The following is a 23,302-nucleotide window of genomic DNA, read 5'->3' as shown; positions in this document are numbered from 1 at the left end:
AAAAGCATGGTTCCTTAGTTCAGAATACAATTGCTAACACAAAAAATAATGTTAACAGTAGCAAGTTGGAAAGTAGAATTTGTTTTATGAAAATGTCAGACTTTGTTTTTATTAGAAATTAGAAGTTATAACCAAATATCCATCAGGCAGAATTTAAAAATTTGCAGTAAATTACTTCTGAGAAAATATTTTTTCCTTTTGATGTAGCGAGTATTCTGTTGAGATAACTTCAAAACATTGCACTAGAATAACAGATCCTATAATCTGGTATTTTAATAACACTTGAATAAACATGTTAGAATATTAAAGTCTAAATAAATTAACAAAACAATAGCAAAGGAAAATTAACAGAAAAGGTCAGAATGTAACACAGGTTGTTTTCTTACCAAAATGAGAAACGAGAAGCAACTTTCCCTCATAGAAAAAGTGTTAATAAAAATAATTTTTTTAAGAAAAAAATTATATTGCTGCCTTTTCTGGGGCAAAATTACTCCCCTGAAAGAATTTCAGCTTGCTGAAGCTGTCTTATTGAACATTTTCTGCCTGAAAGTGTGCGGAAGCAACAGCAAGCAGCAGACAATGTGAATGCAGGAATGAGGATGCATTTGGGTAAAGACCTCAATGGCTTGCAGGTGTCTTGTATGTGGTACAGAAGAGAGAGGAAGACCTGCCAGCATCTCTATAGCACTCAAATATCTTTGAACTGATGGTGGTAAAAAAACCAGCCTTAGCAGCTCTGCACTTAATGCCCTTTCCTGTGGCTGGGACCAATGGGACGTGATGTGCTGTGGTAAGAGGAACTGGCAGAAATTTCCCTGTTGAAGCAATGTTAAACTATGGAGAGGTAAATAGGAGAAAGTGAATGGTAGAAGAGAACTACATACATTCAGCCATCAGTAGCTATTTACTGTGGCTAATTACTTTTATTTTATAAAAAAGATAATGAAAAAAGCAGACATTTATTAAGCAGGTGATAGTTGGTCTAGATAAGATGAAAAATATTAACTTGGTAGATTATATATTTAAATCTTAAAGGCAAATAGAAGTTTTATTTAACATGTACATCAATTTTAGGTTATTTTTGTCATTTCCCTGCAGCATAAAGCCAAATATAACTTTCCTAATTGCTTTTTTTTCCTTATTACTAAATGCCAATATACCTCAGTGTGTATGTGGGCGTACAAATAATTTTGGATTAGATCAATTTGGTAACAGATGTCTGTGTGGTTGGAGCCTTGTTTTACTAGATGTTACAGACAGGTCCTAATTATCATTCAAAGGTCAGTGTAAGAAACAGGGAGACTTTTACAATACTGACTTCAGATACCCAGCTTGGCCACTAACTTAAATAGGAATGAGACAGTCACCAAGGGTACAATTCAAATTTGTGTACCCAAATTAGCTGCCTACTCTGAATCACCGTTATCACGGAGCCTGTGTCTTTGACTCAAAGAGGAGATATGGGAAAACAGCTAGATAATTGAACCAGCCAAGTTTTGTGCTGATATTTGGGTAGGCTGCTTGCTTCCTAAATTACAATAATGCACAGTGGAATAGCATTTGGCACAGACCAAATGCCCTAAATTATAACAATTGCTGTTTAACAATTGCTTAGTAGAGTTCATCACAAGTTTGGCAGAAACCCAAACAACCAAACTTTCCTTCTTTTTGTTTTGAGGTTCAAAAAGTTCCACTGCTTTCTAAATAAATAAATATTGGAGTCAACTGTGTGCCTCAGTTTCTGCTGAGAAAATTCTGATCTGACATTTTCTGTCTGAATTCCAAGGTGCTAAGATAAATTGAAGTTTTGGTTTTTTATAAAAGGGATTCACCAAAGTTTTTGAGGTTTGCCTGTTATGTATTTAAACATATCACCAGTATTGCTTGAAAAGAATAGATTTTGCAAATTCAGACTTTGAAGCCCTAAAAACCAGCAATGGTAATGGCTCCATGAATATTCATAAGTTAAGGGAATAACTAAACCAGTCTTGTTTTCATCAATTTTCACAATATCTATTCTTATTTATGGGGTTTTACTGTATTAATGGCATTCACTCCCTTCCTCTCTCCTTTATACAGTCCTTCAGGGAAAATAAGGAAAATGAACTGTGCTTTTGTGATGGTCTTATATCTCTACAGATGTTGGCTCAAGAGTATCCAAAAGATCTGCCACACATTACACACTCTCTTGACAAGCGATGTACTTTCTTTTCTGAGCAGATTTGAATTCAGCTTCCTGGTCGATCGCATTGCCTGCATGATACTAAGAAATTATTTTTAGTCACTTTGGCTGTATCTAAGCTGCCTAAACTCAGGAATCACTCCTGGTTCCAGGGTTTGCGATGTGAGACAACTCAGTGCTGGGATGAGATCTGGAGCCTACTTCTCCTTTCCCTCTTGCCCCTTGATTTCTCTGGAAAGAAGTCCAGGGATGTAAGCTGTAAAAGCACCATGCTGCACTGGAGAATGTTAGTTGATTAGGAAACCAGAACTAAGTGGCTTGTAGCATCTTATACCTGCCACATTGTATAGCTGTAACTGTTTTCTTATGAGCGATATGGGAATAACGTTACCTTTCTTCAGAGGAAGAAAGCAAACATAAACGTTAGGAATAATGAACCTTTAGTATACTGTAGTAAGAGAGGCCTTATACCTCTTCTTAATACTTACATGTATTTTTAAGGATCTTGTCTCAAACGTAGTTATTCTGGACTATTAAGATTTATAGCTATCTGGTCACCCTCAGGGTTCAAGTGCAATCGGCAAGACAGTACAAATAACAAATACATGTTGAAATGTAACACTGTTAGCCAGGTTCAGAAACGGCGGTGTTTTTTTCAGGGAGTGGAGTAGGAGTTCATCACTTCGCAATGGGCCTGAGTCATACCAGGTAGCTCTGGCAGCCCTGCCTGGCCTTGGGAAGGGCTCTCTCCCCAGCTGACCTGCAGGCCTGAGCGTCTCGGCTTGCGGGACGTGTGAGCAGCCTTCCCCTGGGCCAGGTGTGGGCAGGGGTGGAGTACTTGCCACCACCCCTGAAGTCCTCAGCAGGTGCAATGTTCAAGAGGCGTTAGATACGTCCAGCTGTCTTATTGTCTGGTCCGCTTATGATTGACAAAAACTGCCTTGCGTCTGTAGTTGCTTTTATTCTCAGGAAGTGTTTTTAAAAGATGTGTTTTTGTCCGTCCGCATTTGAACATGATTTTTTCTTTTATTATTTGTGTTGTCTTGCCAATAACATCTGAGCTGTCAGTTGAGGGGACGGCCGCAAACTATGGTAATAGCTATAAGCTCTGTTGTTTGCTCATGGCTTCACTTCAGTGTGAACGTGGCTGAAAAGGACTGGATATAAACGCTATTTGTATCTATGTAACTTGAATATATTACGAGGTAAAAATTAAAATATTCTTGCCACCAAAGCAATATGTTGGTCAGAAAAGTGGGATAAGGACCAGTTCTAAGACTCATCTTTCATAGCCCCAAGTAGCAAAGGCCACAGTTACTTTATCCCCTCTATTGTTTAGGACAAGTCACCTAATTTAACACAGGGCAGTGTGCTTACCTAATTACCCTTTTTATTTTAACCCCACCACAACTGATGGATCAACTGAATGGTTACAGCTGGCAGCCACAGCCTGCACTTGCAGCCTGGCCCGTGCTGGGCAAAGCCGTGGGCCCGGCCGGAGACCGCCATGCTCTGGAAAGGAGACGTGCTCAGAAATGGCCCTGTCTGGCCTGTCGCCAGCACTGCGTGCCATGGCACGGCAGTCAGCTGCAGCGGGTCCTCGCCTTCCCACCCAAATACCCAAGAAGTGCTGTGGAAGCGGAGGCAAGCCAGTTCGCTCTCCGTCATAAGTGGAGGAGGGGTGTGCGTCTCTGAGAGGAGCTAGCGCTGAAATGGCTCTCAACATGAGCTAAACTTGTATGAAGAGGTGTGAAGCAAAAAGGCAGGGAGGCAGAAATTCCTGTGTGTGATTTTTCTGCTCCAACTGTGTGTGGCCTCGGCTGGGAAAAATATCTTCCCGTCCCATCTGAAAGTTAGTGGTGTCTCGTTCCTGAGCAGAACTGATGTGCAGTAATAGAATTCGGGAAGTTGTCATTCTGAATATCCGTAAGCAATTTTCATGCATTTCTTTCACCTATGCTATTTTCTACATTACAGAAGATATTGGTTTAATTTTGTTGTTGAATTTTGTTAAGAATTTACACAAAACTTCTCCAATTGTGCTACACTAACAAACATTTAAATGTATTAAATTCCCTTTCGTTATGAATCAGTAGATTTTAAAACCTAGAAGCGGCAGGTTTCTAGGAGGACTGCTGATTTGGGTGTCCTGATTCCAGATGACCCAGTTAGAAGCAACCAAAATGAATTGATTTTCAGGAAGTAATGAATAAGTATCATCTGACTAAGAAGTATCTCTTTTTAATATGTTGCACGTTGGTATCATAAAATTATAGCCTGAGGTTTTGAGTTATGATGGAAAAAATATAACAGCTGAAGAAAAGGTATCATCGTTCCTTAAAAAGCCAAATTTCCTTTTTAAATATGTGGTATCATGTTTCTTGGCTGGACTAGTTCTTCACACGTCATGGAATATTACCTGCATTCACGGAGCATGTTCAATTAGTGTTTTTTCTCTCTTACACCATGTAAAACACCTTTTACATACACAATATGTAACATTGCAAATACACCTTGCATTTGTTTAGTATTGCACAATGAGCATTGTATGTATTCTAGAAAACCCGCTCCCACTAATGCTCATGTATGTGGAGTAGGTATGTGTACGGAGGTAGAAAGACAAGGCAAACACACCCACTCCCACACATGCACAGAATTAAAACCATAAATATCAGGCAATGGGCAACTCCCCCTCTACGCTTCTGTCTGAATTACCTGTGATAATTAAAAAAAAAAAAAAGATTGGATACCAGTTGCAATCAAGTGTTTTAAAATTCAAGTGTTTTAAAATAGAAATTATTCTATAATCAGACCTGGCTGTTTTTAAACATGACTCCTCAGTAGAAGGGCATCAGAAGGTTTTGAGCAGACAGGTGAAAACTGTCTTGGACATCTGATTCTTCATAGATGTGAGCCCTTTCAAAGTCTTATTACCCTCTGTTATTATTATTCCTCCTCACAGAGGAGGAAACTCTTGAGCTTGTCATCCTTGGTTCCCTTTTAGTTAACCAACAGAAATAGCTCATTTGATTCATGTGAGGTATTTAAATTGCTATACTATGAGCTGAAAAGAGCTCTCAAAATGCCTTTCTGTTGACTGTCCGGAAGCCTCAGATATAAACATTCTTACTGTCTAAGTGGTAAGAAGAAAGCACGCTGCTCCCCTGGCAATGCTATGCACTATCTGTGAAGAGAATTTACCACTCTCAGTATTGTGCAATAAAAATTCCTTGCTTAAAGCTGAGATCCCTCATTTGTACTCTTCAACCACTTCCAATGCCTATTGCTTATTGCCTTTTGCCTTCTTTCCTTTTCCTAGATGAAATTCTTTCTTAAGCAATAATTTAATGGAGTAAGAGAATATAGTCAAAGGCTTTAGAACTGGGAGATTTTAAATTATAAAGTTTCATAATTTCTTTTGTAAATTTATTAATATATTGGATCTATGTATGGGAAAATACGCATGAAAATATGTTGGATCTATGCATAAAACATGACTAAACAAGCCTAGGATCTATATGAGTCTTGATATTTTGGCTCAGTACCAGTCTCTTACAAACTTTTTCCCATTTCACTCACCAAAAACAATCTAGAGCTTCAGCCAGGGTTATCTATTTCCTTATGCAGGCTATGACGGGAAAAGAGCTTACAAACATTAACAGCTATTCCATAATGGTAAGACAACAAAATTAAATACCTCCAAAGAATTCCAGTAGAATTTTTTTCCCCTGTATAAGCCTAAGGAATTATATCAAATCCAATTTAGGTAGCCCAAGTTTCAGGGGACAGTTAATGGCAGAAACAGTAATTACAGGAAAGGCTACCTCAAAGAGCCTGAGTTCCACATCAGTAACGAACTGTTACTGATGGATCAAGAAGATAAGGCTACCTTTACGGAAAAACGGGAAAGGGTCTAAAAACAGATATTCCTGTTAACAATGGGAAAACATCTGGAGAAAAGCCAAAGCCTCATTTATTTGTACTGCCTTTAGGGAAGAAAGTATTGTAACGTATGGTTGGCATGCTAGGAATACGAAAAAGCAAATGAGCAACCGAGAGGCTATTCAAACAAAAATCTATCTTTAGAGGTAGCCTATAGGATTGGTATAAAATGAAGGTTTTGTAATGTTTTTGTGGATGATTTGTGGATGTTTATAATGAGAAACACAAAAGCGTGCATTAGCATATGAAAGAGAGAGAAAGTACGGTAGGGAATCTGACTTCCTATCACAGGATGGAGCAAAACATTGAAAGAGAACAGGTATATCAGTTTTCTGGTGCCAGGAGATGCAAGGGAGAAGGCTGCGGGGATCTGCAGCTAGCCCGAGCCAGAGGAATGACTTTGTTTGGTATAACTTTGTGAGCTTTCATGTGTTTGCTTCCCTGGGGGCAGGAGATAAAACCTGTTGTGATGTGATAGTCCTTGACTTCCTGGAAGCAGGAGATAACCCACCAGATGACTAATAGCCTCAGCACACTGGGGCGGCCAAGCCAGCTACTTCCTAGAGTGTCCTGAGTTAGTCAATGGACGACGTGATAAAAACTCCCACTACAGCTCCAAGGGGACGATTAGGGCTGCTGGGACCCAGCTCTAACACAGTTTCAGCAGAGGGACGGCTGAGCAGCCAGAGAGCAAAGCAGGGACAAGAGGTAGGTGAGGACAGGAGTAGCAGACTGCCTAGGTCTTGTGAGGTTTCCCATCATTTGGGCAGCCCAGGGTCAGCTGAAAGTGGCAATTTCAGGCATAGCTGACAATGGACCCCACCTGTACATCAGCTGGAATTTTTATTGCACTTGTCAGGTGAAATAGGCCGATGCGTAGGCAGAACTTGATGGCAATAGCAGGTATTCACTACAGATGCTTTCTATCGGCTGGAGCTAGAAGTAGACCTCCACGTCTGCCGGGGGATGTATGCGTTCCTCGCTTTTGTCAGCTGATAACTTCCCAGATTTCTGAATTAGCAGAGTCTAAGTTTTACCCTACCATAGCAATGAAATTCCAGGAGCGCCAGGTCTGTAATTTAACAATAATCATGAAGCCAGTCAGTCACAGCCTTCTTTAAGTAAGACCTGGTTAGGTCACATCTCTTAAAAGTAAATGGATAGGAAAGATTAAAGCGGATTCAGCAGCAAATTATTATCTTTGACCACATATTATCAGCTAGATGGCCTTATGCCTTTAAATCTGGGATAATTATGGTTTTCTCTAACAATATCCAATTACATGACGAATAACCTTGGCGTCTAAGGCAGGAACCTCTGATATGCGTCACTTCTTACCTCAAGAAGACTGTTTATCGGAGTTATCAGTGCTGGCCGCTGAAAAATCAGCCTGCTATTGTTACATTCCCATTCAGAGCACGCTGTCTTCCAAAACATCCGAGCAGACCTGACAGACTGATGGCTGGGAGTACTTTGACATACTCTACCAGAGGGAACTCCTGGGGGGGAATAAAACCAACTGCATTCATTGCACTTCCTCCTTTATAGTGTGTGATAATGTAGCTGGGGAATGCAGGGACAGTCTCTCCTGTGAGAGACACAGCAGCAAATACATATAAGAAATTTTCAGTGCATATTTCTGATTTGCACTGATTTCATTCCAGGTTCTTGTTAATGCCGGTAGTTGGAAAGTACAAAGACAGAAACGTCTTCCACTGGAAAAAAAAGTCTTTTATATTCTGGGATCAATCACTCTCAAGCACAGTGAAGTGTTACATTTCTGATTAGCCTTAGAACCCATAAACAATAAAGACTGAAAATTGTTACTAGAACAACCAGTGTTATTGTTAAAATGCTTCCTAGGAATAGATTAGAAGGTAACATGAAAGAAGTTTGTACAGTAAAACCTTGTGCTGTGTTAGAATAAGAACAGTCTCTATAAAGTGGAAAAACAAGGCATGAATTTCATTACAGAATTGTTTGGGATATTCTTTAATAGAAATGGCTATTTGATATATCATGTATTTAGCAACTTGGCTATATAATGTGTTAATTATCTGAGGATTTGTATTTAATATATTTAAATCTGGTTTAAAACTTGGGTTATTGCTTTAAAAACATCTACTGCTAGAAAGAATAATTATCTTCCCAGCCCTTTGCCAGAAAAAGAGAAGCTTTTGACTCATGGCTAATAAAACTTTTATTAATAATTAAAGGATGTTGATGATTATAAGCAGCGTACAGCTGCTATGCATGGATATTACAGATGAGATTTACCAATCTCTGTTTCTTACTGCATGTGAGAACATGGCATAGGTCATCAAGATGTTAAGGACTAGATCCAAAAAATGTTCCTGAAATGGTATTTAGGAATTCCAAATGGGATTTTGTGCTTAAATCCAAGGGTAAGACCCTGAAAACTCCCACTTAGCTTTTGTTTGACATTGAAAATGCTTCAGCACTGTGCCTGGTGCAAATTCCTTGCTTTGCTTCCTTGCTTTTTAACCTTAAAACCCAGTTGGTGTGTGAAAGATCTGAGTGTGAGCATGCTCAAAAGCACCTCAGACTGGGGCAGAGTTCAGAAGCCACTGCTGCTTTCACGTTTCCACCCTATTTGCATTCAGATATGAAGCATTCATCTACTGGAGTCCCCTTGTGTTCGCTCCAGTCGGTGTTCTCAGCACATGCCAGGTACATACAGGCTGCGGCTCGTCGCAAGCTGCAGTGGTGACCATTACAAAATAGGACCAGGAGAAAAAGAGATATTTTTTCTTTATACAACAATAAAACTGTGCAAGGACTTTATATAGCAGTTTAGCATTTACATGGGTTATCCATAACATGGAGCGGGGGGCGAGGGATGGGGCAGATTAAATGTTATCATCTGCTGGGGGGAATGCTTCTTCCACAGCTTGTGGCTCTCAGCAGAACGCTTTGCCTGCGGTGTTAGGTGTGCTGAGCAGGAACAGCCTGTCTATGCAAAAAAGAATTAAAGGTTCATTGTGTATGTCTGTGCAAGAGTGAAATGGCTTTGTAGCTTAATGGTTATGACATGCACCTCAGATGAAGGAGAATGGGCATCTTGTCTGTGCTTCACAGTCTGCTCTTGGATTTTGTAACACAGCTTTCATGGGGACTCCTGGTTGAGAGACCACAGCGTAGGAATGCTTCTTCAGTAGTGTGGGATTTTAGTTGGAGCAGATTATGCTGTAATTTTAAAATTTAATTTATTTTTGTTTTTTAAAGGCAGTCTTTTTTTTTTTTTTTTTTTAAATTTAAACTAGCTTCACAGTAGCTCTCTGCGGTTTAACAGTTGGTCAGGTGCTTGTGAGCCAAATCAAATGCAGGAGTGAGAGTCTTCAAGTGAACAGGGACTGTTTGTCATTAGTTTGTTCATATTCTTTTTCTAATTGGCTGATAAGCTATATCCAGATGCTTTCAAAGCCCCACTGGGACCGGAGTGACTGTTTCAATACTTAATAACTATAGAAGACAGAACCTGCCAATTCCCTGTTCCAGTGTTGCTTCTTTATTTAGTGGATACATATTTGAGTTCCCCCATTGAATTGACATTTGCACGTCTCAGGCACTCTGAGACTCAGACACAAATTGCTGTGATATTTTGCCTGGGAGAAATTACAAATAACTTGCTGCAAAGTCTTGCATTACACACCAGCCAACACTTTAGGGTAGCTTTATGCAGACAGGGAAAATGTAGATAGAAAACTCTTCTACCAAGACAGATGCGCTCATGTTGATGGCCTAGCTTTGGGAAAATTGATTAAAAACAGCTTTTTTTTTTTTTTTTCCCCTAGTCAAAGAGTAACTGGCAAGTGTTTGTGCACCAGTACTCATGGGAGAAAGCAGCCTGGAATGTGGGAGCAGGTGTTGCATTGGCCAACCTGAAATAGAGGGAGGATGACTAAAACCCTCCTTCATTCTTCTCCCTTACCCAATGAAATCCAATTTAGAGCAACGTGTTGCCACACATTGCACCAACAATTAAAGGGAATAAAAGACCAACTTACTCATTTTACAACTGTAGAAGTCCTTTTTTAGTGCACTGTAATAGCTGCTCTTACGAAAGAGATGCCACGGGATCATCAGTGAGCAGAGGGCATTAAGAGCAGAGTTTTATATCTTGTCAAGTCTCTCCATCAGCAGGAGACTGTCACAAACTACACAATAGCACTGATCTACAGTTGACAGGCACTTTCTACATCAGCTCCATTGCTCCCAATATGTCATCCACATCCATGTGTTAACCCAACTCCGTCTTACTTTATGTCAGATAAGTTAATACCACAAATCAGGGTCACTGCATTTGGGTAGAGATCTTACTTATTAGCTCTAAGTGAATAAACTCAGTCAAGAAACATGGTAGAAAACTGGACTTTTGGCCTCAAAATATTTTTATCAAAAAGATTCTGAATTCCATGGGGATTGTTTCTGTTTGTCAGAGCAATTTAGTGCTTATTTTCTCCCAGAAACAAAATTTCAGTTTCTGTCTGGAAATACTGGAGATGCTGTAGGAATTCCTCAGGTGAGTGTTAGTGTGTCTGTGTCATTATCCCATTTTCATCTGTGACTGAGGTTACTCAGCCAAGCTGAACCTGCTGTGAGGTGTCACCAGGAACTCCTGTCATATGCTGGAGTAACTCAGTGAGGGACACAGTGATGCACACCCCACATAAGACTGAAGTGCACAGACCTTCCAGCACCGTGGCTGCAAAACAATGCAGCAGCTTTTCTGAATCTAAAGCTTGTTACTGGCCAAAGAATTTCCACTAAAAATTATTGGATTTGGGTCTCAAGTTTTCATCCTTTACTGAAATGTAATTACAGGGTCTAATTTTAGGATGACAATTTTTGTCAAACATTTCTGAAGAATCTCTTCCTCCAGCCAGCTTAGATGCCTACTTGCTATCAAGGGCATGGAAGTTTTTGAGTAGAAGAGAAGCAGGCATAGCGGCAGCAGAAATAAAGACAGGAGCTAAATGATAGGCCCTGCCTGTGTGAACCTGTACTTCTGGTTTAGCTCCTACTGCCGGAGTTAAATGTGTCCATAATATGAGATCCTACAGCACATCTTGTTACTCTTGAGGGAGCTTCAGCCAGAATATAAAAAACAGATGGACAAAGGTGCTAGTAGCTTAGAAATTCCTGCAGATGATCTTTCCATGTTGAGGAAGATGCTTTCTGGCAGGACAGTGTTAAACGGATTTATGCTGTTCCCTCTTCAGAGCCTGTTTTGGAGAGGGAGGGCTTGAGGCTGCACAGCTGCCAGCCTAAAACCTTTCTAGATTTACTACTGGAAATTCACTTAAAATTAAACATCAGCGACGCCCTCCCCAACAAAGATTAAGAACAAAAAATGTCAAGTAGGAAATGTTCAGGGTGAAGAGAGAATTGTGGTGCTTCTGATTAAGATCAAAATCAAACTCTCCGCATCCCATCCTAGGATTTCAGAAAGCTTTCCAGCACACATCTGCCTCCAGTTTCCTCTTTGTTTATTCAGTCATCAATTATCAAGAGACTTTTTGTTTTGTCTCAATGAGCTGCACAATTTGAAGCAACTGTGGTATCTAAGATGGTTCTGCGTAAACCAAACACAGATTCCTTCATGGCACAGAGTAACTGGATTGGATTAAAATAAAAATATCCAAAACCAACAGAATTTTCTCTCTAAGCTGTTCTGAGGGTTATTATAATGTCATTTTTCCCCGTGAAACAAATAATACACAGACTTCAAAAGCCCTGAATGTTGTTCTCAAACAACAGAAAATAAATGAGATTAGACATCATGATTTATGATGCTTCCATTCCTTCTTTTTAAGAAAAAGGAAATATGTTGATAATTAAAGTCACATGAACTCGCATTCTTTTGGCTCCTAAAATATTATGACATGCACTTGCCTAAAGAGCCCTCTAGGACAAATGTACAATGACAGCAAATGCACTTGCGCCTTGGAAGTGGTAGCTCCCTGGACATATTATTATCGCTGATTAAACCAGTGGATTAATGCCTGTTGTTACGCTCTCTGCTGATAGCAAGGAATTACAATGGAGCATCTGCCATTCATCTTCCCTTTCCAACAGAGCTCTGTCAGTGACTGCTATTGTAGCTACATCTTGTAGCTACTAACGAGGGACTCGAGTAATTTATGCTATCCTGTAGCTGACTTTCACATCTTCACAACTCCTTCCATAGGAGCAGTCTCATGGCATTTTTAATTCAATATTCACAGAATGGCTGGGTGTATTGGGAACTCCATTTGAGGTTTCCCAAAGCAAAGCAAAATAATACCAGTTTAACAATGATTTTCTTGTATGGCAGACACTGACCCAAGTTTGTGAATATAGAAGGCTGGAAACCCACAGATAAAGAAATTAAGTTCCACTAGAAAATCTTTGCAAGGCAGTTAGAGCTGAGGGAGGTAAAATTTCTGTCTTTTTCTTATACAAGCAATGACCTATCTCTTGACAAACACCTGTCTCAATGATCAAAATGCCAGAGCACATTCTGGGACTTGACAAAGTGCCCAGTCATGCACCTTAACTATAAATTTGTCTTCCTACTTTTGTATAAACCTGAAATACAGCTCATGGAGTGAAAATGCGCAGCCGCCTTTTTAAGATGATGTTCAAGATTTCATACAGTATTTAGTAACAAAGACAACAATAAGACAAAAGTACTTATATCTGTATGGGCTGTCTTTACATACTGTTATCTAACTGGCTGAAAGACACTGGAAATAACTCTCTCTTGTTCTGTCAGCATGGTAATATGTTTTTTGTTATGATAATGTTATACAATTCAGTTTGTATATACAAGTCAGTTTATTACACCATTTTCAGATGGCGAAGTCAATTCAGTGGTCTTTGCTTTCTAGAAACATCTACTAGTAAAGTGTATAATGCCAGTATCTCTGAGTTCCTTTCATTAACACTTACTGTTATAAAACAAAAAGATATTACCGTACTGTCTTGTATATACATGAATAAAATGTGAGGATCTCACTATTGTCAATAAACAAAGCTCTGGAATATTAATAATTCCTTTTAATTGTTACATTTAATTTGCTCTCTATTAATCTATAAACTCAGTTTGAAATCCTGACCTAGGGTTAAAAGGCACTTTACCTTAAGCTTCAAAAAGGATAGTATTTCACATTGGACTAAATCACATTTGCCATTCCCTATATACCTGTCCTCATTTTAGAGTATAAGACAAACACCTGATAAAGTTTTAGTTTGCGCGCACAACTTGATGGCACATGTACTGGAAGTAGGCAAACAATATCCAGGAAAACACACACTTACAATCTGTCATAAATTATGATTTATCTACATCCTATGCATCCTCAGTTAAACCTTAACTGACCTGAATGGTCCCAAAGGCAATGTGTGGGTACAGAAATCTCTGTGAGAGCAGCTGTTGATCTGAAGTCACGACCGGTGTTCACTCCCTGGCAAGGTTCACAGGTAGCACAAGGAGCAGGTAGCACAAGAGCAGCAAATTGGTTGAGTTAAACAGCCACAGCTGAGGCCCCAGTGTCTGCACTCTATATGCTTTGGAGGATTTGGTTTGGACTACTTCTAATCTATTTCCATGGAGTAAATGTCTAGTAGCAGCTAGAATGCACTAGAGGTGCGTGCAGAGCACATTTCAAGGGAAAGTAATCCAGTTTGTCTTTTCTAAGACTCCTCCATAACGCAAACCAAAGTTTACAGTAACTTGGGATAGCACCTCAAAAACACAGTCCTGATCTGACCTAAAACACTAATGTAGACATACTCTTTGCAAGGAGAGGCTATGGAGTACCCTCCTTAAAATTATACCACGGATGAAATGTGTTAAAATGTTTTGAAAGTGAAAACCATATTTAATATATTAATGGCTGAATTTAGTCTTTGTAGCCAAACATTTCATGATACAGTCAAATTTTCTACCCACAGGACAGTGTGATAATCTGGACCCTGTAAGCATCTGAAAAATCTTTCATCATGCTTTCGATTTACTTTATTCAACTAAAATTCAGCAACTATTCAGATGTCAGAAAAGGTCCTGTAGCCATGTCACAGGGTGCGAAAGAGAGAAAATAAGACTTCATAATGGCAGTGAGGGAAAGAATTCAATTAATAAAAACAGTTTGCTATCTACATTACTACAAATAGGCTGAAAACCTGGAAAATGGTCTTATATTAAAACCCAATAAATTACCTTACAGATGAGGTTGATTAGCCTGGTATCCCCCATACTTTAAAGTTAAGAACTTTGAACACCATGAAAAACAATGCCTGTACTCCAGGAGTAAGATTCATCTCCTCTAACTGCTCACATCCACACTTCAGCTGCCTTAGCACTCAACAGGGAGAAACAGGCACTTTCTGAGCAGGGTTCGTCAGACCAGTTGTAGACATCTATTTTGCAATGAGCTGAGTCTTCAGGAAGTAGCTCTTTCTCATTCTTTTCAGCTACAAAAGGGAAGATTAGATGATGGCTGTAGGCTTAAAAAAAATTTTTTTTAACAGGTGGTTACAGACATTCTGTCAGACGAATCGTGTCCCAGCTATCTTCAGCATTATTTCATCTGCAGATCGAGAGAAATGCCCTATAAGGGAAATCCAGTAGGAGCACTCTGAACTTTTCTGTAGAAAATACAGTAATCTCTTCACACGGCGCTCTGAGATTCAGAAATTGTTTCTTGTTGCTCAACCGAGTTCCTGTAATTCACTACCAATATTCAGTCACACTCCATGATTTCATAAGACCAGAGCCTCAAGTATTTGGATCAGATTGGGGCTTGAGCATGCACAGTGCTAGACACTGTGACCGACCCTTATTTCAGCTTATGCATTTTTTGGCTTCAGTGAGAACAGGTAAATATGTGCTTAAGTAGTTTGATGATCAAGGGGTGACCTAAGAGATCAACTTAATGCTTTAAGAAGTATGAGACATACAAGAAAACAACAGATTATCATTAGAAATGATAATTAAAAAAAAAAAAAAAGAAAAAGGAAGCTAAAGCCATCAAGGAAAGTTAGCTTGCAAAGCCAAAGAACAGCAGGTGTTTGATTTTGTGGATTTTTCTTTTTGTACTAAAGGTGAAAAAAAATCCTACAAATAATATTGTCCTAATTCTCAGTAAGAATGGTAAAATTATTAACAATATTTCAGAACAGCAAGAACATTTAGCTTTAGACTGTGAAATTGCAAGGTATCACCAAGTAACAATTAAAGACACAAAGTTTAATTGCTAGAGATAAGCTCAAACCACAAAATATAAAGTTGAACTATTTAAATCTAAGTTTTGAAATTTTACATCTGGAGATATTACTACACGTATGCTATCATGATGGTATGGCTGGCTGTAAAACTGTGGATAAGTGTTTTCTTCTCCAATTTGGTCCAATTATTAGATCTAATAATTGCTCCTTTCCCCCCTTCCCATTTTTTAAGAGACTGTTACTACAGCAGTATGGTTAGTCACAGCAATTTTCTGTACAGCAAGTAATTTGGGTGAAGACTTCTCACTCATAACAGTTTGGACAAAGAAGATGGGAAATTACATGAATGCAGTCCATGTTTAGGCACGAGGTTAGGCACAAGGAAAAATCAAACTGTGAGGGAGCAGACTGAATAGGCACTTGAAATCTTTTTTCCAACAGAGGATCAGCAATAACTCATGTGACAAAGACCATGAAATAAATTGTGAGATCATCTTCAGTAAATCAATCAAGCAACTGTTTCTCTGCTTTAAGAAATGCGTAGTTAAATTTTCAATTTATTTTATTTTTCTAATAGTTTCTTAACAAAAATAATCAAATAGTCGTGAAACTAGTAGATGGATTTAGTATTTACGTTCTTTGTGGTTTTGGGCACAAATCTCATGATGACAAAGAGTTCCTACTTGTTTAGCATGAAACCATAACACAGTGATGAAGCGGCACAATGACGGCATGTGTACACTGTAAACTCCTTGACAAAGGAGTCTCTATTGCGGCCTTGTGCCCACTGGTTTGCCGCTTCTGTCTCCAAGCTACATTCAAACGTAGGCAGCCTGGCATCTTGACTGGGGCCTTCCAGATAAAGCATGGGGAGATGCACCAAGTCTTTAGCCTTCTCTGTACCACTGTGGCAAACAAATCATGAGCATTCTTGAAGAAAATAGGTGAGATTTAGAAAGTATTGCATTCCAGGAAGAGACAGTCAACTGGGGGAGGAGGTGTTAAGTGACATGAAGGAGCAATAAGCCTCTATTTTAACGGTGGTAAGGTCACAGAGATACCACTTTTTTTTAATGTGTCTTCAAATATAGTTGCAACATCAGGAGTTAAGTCTTATTTTTTGAATTGTGTTAATATACTGGAATGATATTTTAGAAAAAAAAGGAAAAAGCCTTAGAAGTTATTTAAAATTCTCTACCTTTTGTCTACTCTTCTTTGGAGAAGAACTACTGTTCCAGAAATCTTATCTACATCATACTGTTCTCATCAGAATAAATTGTTGGTAAAGAGTCTTTCATTGGCAGTTACAGTATGAAATGTAAGTGAAAAGCTTATAGCGTGGGCTAATATGCTTAGATTTGAATTTATCTACATTAACAAGATATCAAAAAGAGACATAGTTTTTATCTTTCTGTATGCATTCACACCATTGCTTTATAGTGGAAAAAAACCTGTTTCCCTTCATCCTGTGTTGCAAGCTGCTCATGGAACAGAAGCCTATCTTTTTGTAGCAGACATCCTAAGCCTCTCCCCTCCCACCGCTATAAAGTTCTGAGTAATCCTGACGGGCAGCATAGTGATGAGTGTAGATTTCTTGCCCGTCCCTGTAGATTTTAGGCCTTTTTCCCATAAACATATTGCTTAATTTTACAACGATTACTTCATGTGCTTATTTTCATGTCATTTGCATAGCTAGAATACTCAGTCTGCATAAGGTTGTCTGCACGTGTCAGTCTTTGAATGACTGCGGTATAAATAGTCTGTATATTTGGCTATTTAGAACACCATTGCTCATGCATGGCTATCAGTTTCAGTAGAAGTTTTGCGTGTGCAAGAGATACGGGGTCACATTTCAAATGATGTCAGTGAGGGCTCCAGAAAGCTTTGCAAAGCTGTAAATCTTGACCAGTGCAGAACCATTTGACTAGCTGCCTCATTTCTTTTTCTCCCTCCACTTCAGGGCAAATTGACGTATTTAACTATTCTTCAATATTTATTTTTACCACTAAGTTATATGCTTATTTACCTGATTAGGTTTCTCAACGTAAATTGTAATAGATTTTTTTTTTCTTTCCCAGTGAAGGTGAGTTCAATGGTTATGTAAGGCTGAGGCCAGCCAGCCAGAGTCTTGCCAGTACCCCTCGGTCCTGGCTTTCAACACAGTTGTTATTCCAGTAATGTCTCTCTCTCTTAAGCTGTGGCTGCCAACTCTGTTCAAAAGCGTGGTGGTTTTCTGCTGTGGGCAAAGAGCCACCAAGACTGAAGCTGGATCCATGAAACTCATTTCATGGCTAAATGCTGATTGCTTTAACCATAACTCTCCATAGGTAATAAAGGGTGGAAGTATGCCACAGAGCAGCTTTTCTGGGGGGGAGGGCGGTAGGCACCTCTCTATGCTGGAATGTGAAAGTTTCTTGCCCCAAAGCAACAAAGTTATGTTCTAGTAATCTGGGGGAAAAAAAAAAAAAGATGCCGCCTCCCACCTTTTTTTAAATTTTTGATTGCTTTTTTCTTGGATGAATTTTAAATGGCTATTTGTGAGGAAACTACTTTTATTCCAAACAAGAATTCATCTGCCTGCTTTTGCAAGGATTAAGTCTACACCAGAAGGGAAACAAAACTCACCCACATTATTCCTGTCTGTGTGGAGTTTACAATAATGAAAAGAAAGCACCTCAGCCATTTGCCATGGGGTGTCTGGAGGAGCTGTGTTTTCATCTTACTAACTAGCTCCTTAAGGAGGGCAATTCACATTTCCCCTGGAAAAACCTCTGCAGACAGCAGAGGTGGCCAGCAAGAGATGTGACCTCTTCAGAATCTACCCAGCATTTCAGTAAGGAGTAGAGAAAAAATCCAGCAGTGGCAGACTGGTTACTACAGTAACAAACTACATAATTTGCTTTTATGATACATCCCCCTTACTCCACTGTCATCACTAAAGTTGAACAGATTAAAACTGATAGGATCATTTAATTTTGTATGTGTTATGATGAGTGCAGCTGCTCACTTTCTATACAGCAAATATAAGGATAACCGTATCTATTCTGTATAAACTGGTATTTATTTATACACTGAAGTTTCTTTTGTAGTTGGCAGACCTTTTTCCTTCTGTACTAATGTCAGAGCCTGATATGGGAACATTATTCTTTCCAGGATAAATTCATAAGACTCAGTGCTCTGCCATGTAGAGGTTACTGAGTTAGCTTTGGATGAGCTAGTTAAGATGTGAGAACCAGTTAAGTTGCCTTAACTTTGGACTCTTCCAAGCTAGTATGCAATTCTTCCCAGCAGAATTAATTAGCTTAGGCATCCAACCAGCAATTTTCACAGCAAACTAACCCAATTATCTCTGCATGATACAACATTGTGTCATGTCTGAGCCCAGAATATGTCTGTCTACATATGGGAAAAATTAACCACAGGTTGTGCCATTGAAAATAGCAGTGCGTGCTCTAGGGAGAGGGATAGTTCCCTTCTGCGCTTCATAATATGAATATCTGGAGTAATAACCACATAGTGAGTACCTTGCTATACGCTCAATTTTTGTGCCAGCTATCATTTTTTTTTAAAGTCGAAATCATTATAAGTAAAGGGCATGAGCAGTCCAGGGTTCTAACTTCCAGAACGTAGCATAAAGGAAAAGCTTTTTGACATCCAGTTCAGCATTATCTAGCAACTTTGTCACGGTTGAGTTCCCTCACTAACTTTATACGAGCTCCAATTTAAGCAGACCAGTGCAGATTTTCTGCCTTGCACTGGAAGTGCTCGTAAGCTACTGGTGGCTCCGGAGAGACTTGGAGATTCAAGGGAAACCTCTGACAACACACTTTTATCGGCAATGTGGTATTTTTATGACCTGCATTACTACGGTACTTCAGCTTCTCCTTGTACTTATAAATTTATTCTTGTTGTTCCTAAGAAGTGAGGAAGCACTTCTCTTCCCGTCTTTCAAAGGACAGTGGATGTGCAGGGATGTTTAAAGCCTTAGCCAATGCCAGGCTCAAGAAATCTGTGATAGATTTAGGACGTGAACACTGGTCTTCAGAAGGCTAAGGTGGCCCACTGACCAGCTTTCTTCTGTGACAGTTACAACAGTTGTATTGCTTTAACTAGTGTAACACATAGAAGTGTGAAGAAACAAGCACAATAAAAAGCATAAGAGGGAGAACATAATTTTCTGTAAGAACTTTAGTACACATAATTACACTGATATTTAGCATATCTTGGGCAGAGCACATAGTATCTATTATATCCTCAGGAAGCACTGCTAAGTGACCGTTTAATTTAGTTGTTCAAGTTATTTTTCACACTTGGATTATAAACATCCATCACTCCAATGCTGAAAGATGAGGCACTAAACTGATCTTTTGCTCTTAACCTCAGGTTGAGTGATATCTAGTCAGTCCATTGAAAAGTTACCTACTTTCACTATAGCCATTGTAAGCATTTAGGCATTTCTTTATCTATTATTTCCTGTTTTCCATCAGGAAGATAGGAATAGAATAAGATTTTCACTGCAAACCTCTCTTCCTCAACATTTATAGAAAACAGAGCCTCATCCACATAGGCCACTGTCCTGGTTTTGGCTGGGATAGAGTTAATTTTCTTCCAGATAGCTGGTACAGTTCTGTGTTTTGGATTTGGGATGAAAACAATGTTGATAACATACTGATGTTTTCAGTTGTTGCTGAGCAGTCAAGGACTGTCCAGCTTCCCATGCTCTGCCCTGCCAGCGAGCAGGCTGGGGGTGCATGGGGAGCTGGGAGGGGACACAGCCAGGACAGCTGAGCCAGGCTGGCCACAGGGATATTCCATACCACACGAAGTCATGCTTGGTATATAAACTGGGGGAGTTGGCTGGGGAGGTGCTGTGGCTCAGGAACTAACTGGGCATCAGTCAGCAGGTGATGAGCAACTGTGCTGTGCATCACTTGTTTTGCATATTATTTTGTTATCATCTTTTTTTTCTTTCTCTCTCCTATTAAACTGTCTTTATCTCAACCCACGTTTCTACCTTCTTTCTGATTCTATCCCCCATTCTGCCCTGGGTGGTGAATGAACGGCTGTGTGGCTGTTTTAGCTACGTGCTGGGTTAAACCACAACATCCATGTTACCTCAGGGAATGTGGACTCACACTAGCAAGCCTAGTGTTACTCCTAAAAACCTTTAAATTTGAAGCTAAACCAGAACCACTAGTATAACCCAGATACAGGCCTTTTCTGACAGAACCAGCTCTTACCATTTTAGAGTACTGCTTGATAATGTACAGTTCCAAGTATGGACTGGTCTTGCGTCGAAGATCCCTGGAGAAATAGAGTCAGTACTCCAGGGTCCTGTGTTTTTTTTCTTACTAAGTAATTATCGTCTTGCAATTGCTGGGACTTGCCCTCTAGATTTGTGTTAGCACTGTGTTACTGTTACAGTAAATGACAGCACAACTGTTTCAGCATATTTCAAAGACTGCACAGTCAAGAAAGATGTCCCTCTCTGAAGGCACATTGTGCTTTGCTCACTAGTTAGACCCGCAGATGTTATAACGTCAGCTTTGCATTGATCAGTGACAAACCTGGTCTTTTGTTCTCTTGGAAATTCAATTCCTTTGTAAAATCTGAAATTGGACACGACATGATGCATTCAGCACAAAGTCTTAGACCTTCTAGTTTGCACGATTGTTGGCTCCTGGTCTTCTGTACAGACTTCAGTATGAAAGGAGGGGTACGAGAATGGACACGCTCTGGCTTTGTAGCACTACCAGAAGCACACACGTTTCTGTGATAAATCAAAACAGTGGAGTTTGTCTCTAGTAGTTGCCCTCAGAGCAACCATATAATGCTAGTTTCTAATTCCCATACCTGTTACAGACCCAGTTGTGGGATATTCATTTGCACTTAGAATAATCTCAGCTCTGTATATGACATGGGATACCTTGGGGTGAAATGTAATATCCTGTGTTACATATGACACTTCAGTCCTTAATTTGTTAGAGATATTGAAGAATAATAATAGCAGGCAAAATACTTTTAAATACAAGAGATGTAACCTCTGAGAGCCAGTCACACCTTTGGCATGTCCCCTTGGAGTCATTTTTACATTCCTAGCAGTTTCATTACAGAGCACAGCATATGTTCTCATTCTTGCACTTCCATATACTACAAGACATAGATAAGAATATATGTAATGGAAACAAGATCTTGTTCTGCTCACTGCTCCTAAAGACTCATTTGCATTAAGGGTGATTCCAACCTCCCAGTTTTGGACTGACTTGTTATAAAAATGTCAAACCAAGTGATGAATGAACCTGTACAGAAGACTTTAATCTTCAGGTCATTTTTTTGTTCTCCCCTCTCCCATCTCTTCTTTTTTTTCCCCCCCTAATGGATAACAACATTTGCATGGATATAACTTCCTTAGAACTAGAGTGTTACTAACTCAGTGGTATTTAAGTTGCAGATTATAATTGGCATGGTAAAGGATCACAAGTGTATCTTTTCTGTCAGCTTGTTCCATTAAGAACCTCTAACCATGGATCATTGATGTAACAGATCATTATGGCCCATTGTGTCAGTTCATCTGTTGGGATCTGTGCACTATAAGCATGACAGATTTCCTCTGCAGCAATTATAGTCTATTGTGACAATAGGATTTAATGAATATAAACAACAAACCACATAATCTGTTATTACAGAACACAGCTATGCACCCAGATGGGAATGAAGTTCCTAGACATTGCCAGTTGCAGTTTTTAAAATTGTGACTATTTCAGTCACATTATACTAGATGCAATGCTCTAATTTACAGCATACATTTATCTCAACCCTGGAAGGTGAAAGGTCTTCAGAACTTAAAGCCTAATCCTGCAAGAGTTCCATGATTTCATTTTTTCTGAGTAAACATTATCTCTTAGGTTTCTAGACACTTACTCACTGTCTTTCACAGTAATACTAGCCATGCTGTTAATGTTTCAGTACTAGCATTGTAGATGAAACAAGCAAATACAATAAAATTGGTCACAGAAATTAATGAAACATAGCAGAACACTCCTGTATTGTTTTCAAAGAATAAACACTTCTACTTAATATTAATTTTTACAAATGATGGGCAAAGTGCTACACCAACGCAAATTTGTAAAACCACAGTGATTGAAATTTTGCTGATTGATGCAGCTGAAGGTCTGACCTAGAGGCTTTTGATACCTATTTGTGAAATTGATACTCTCTTTCAAAGTACAGATTTTCAGCTTTCGAATATGAGTTCTGGACTTGAGTACATCAGAGGTTACAATTATAGCGTTGGTACAGCTATATTTTCATCTAAGCAGATGGGCACTACTGGAATATATATATACACACTTTTTTTCAGGAATTGAAAATCCACCATGAAGAATATATTAATGAGGACTACATGTGGATGAGCTATGTAAATGCCATTGTGAATCATCATGACCATTATCACGTACTTTTGAGAAGAAGTCCCCAATTAAATATACTTCTACACACTTCTTGTATCAAAAGGGGAAAAGACTCTTACTCTTACCTAGCATGCGAACACATTTGGCATTCTGGTCAGGACTATCAAATGAGATTTCTCCGCACCACTGGGAAAAAAAAACAGACAGACATATTTAGTTGAAGTCTCGGTGATAGCATCCCTCTCCTTGTCCTCTGATATCTCTGTTTATAGTTTGGAACTAGACGTGTTCAAAGACACATTGTAAAAATATTGAAATCAATAGATTTTCAAGTACCCAAAGTTTCAGGAAGAATGGATGCTACTAATGTGCAAGGATGGGTCAAGACTGTATTCCAGGGAGTTCACCAAGAAAAAGTCAAGGTAACATGTATTATCGTATCTGTGGCTTAAGCTACTGCCTGATCCATGTTACTGTTTGTTACCATCAGATCCAATTATACAGGCGGCTTCGTCTACCACTGGTAGACATTGCAGCC

General features: G+C 39.2%; 1 protein-coding gene across 1 annotated transcript in view; it reads right to left on the bottom strand.

Moving 5' to 3' along the window:
* PDE7B (phosphodiesterase 7B) overlaps positions 1-23,302 on the bottom strand; it is a 177,307-nt gene that overhangs the window by 92,991 nt on the left and 61,014 nt on the right. Inside the window, exon 2 of the mRNA XM_081998225.1 lies at positions 22,890-22,950. Coding sequence (XP_081854351.1) covers positions 22,890-22,950 — 61 coding nt within the window. The remainder of the gene's footprint in view (positions 1-22,889; positions 22,951-23,302) is intronic.

This window comes from Phaethon aethereus (genome assembly GCF_964289735.1).
Source record: "Phaethon aethereus genome assembly, chromosome: 3".
Classification (NCBI taxonomy): domain Eukaryota; kingdom Metazoa; phylum Chordata; class Aves; order Phaethontiformes; family Phaethontidae; genus Phaethon; species Phaethon aethereus.
The sequence above is the reverse complement of the archived record's forward strand: the minus strand, read 5'-3'. Positions and strand labels throughout refer to the sequence as shown.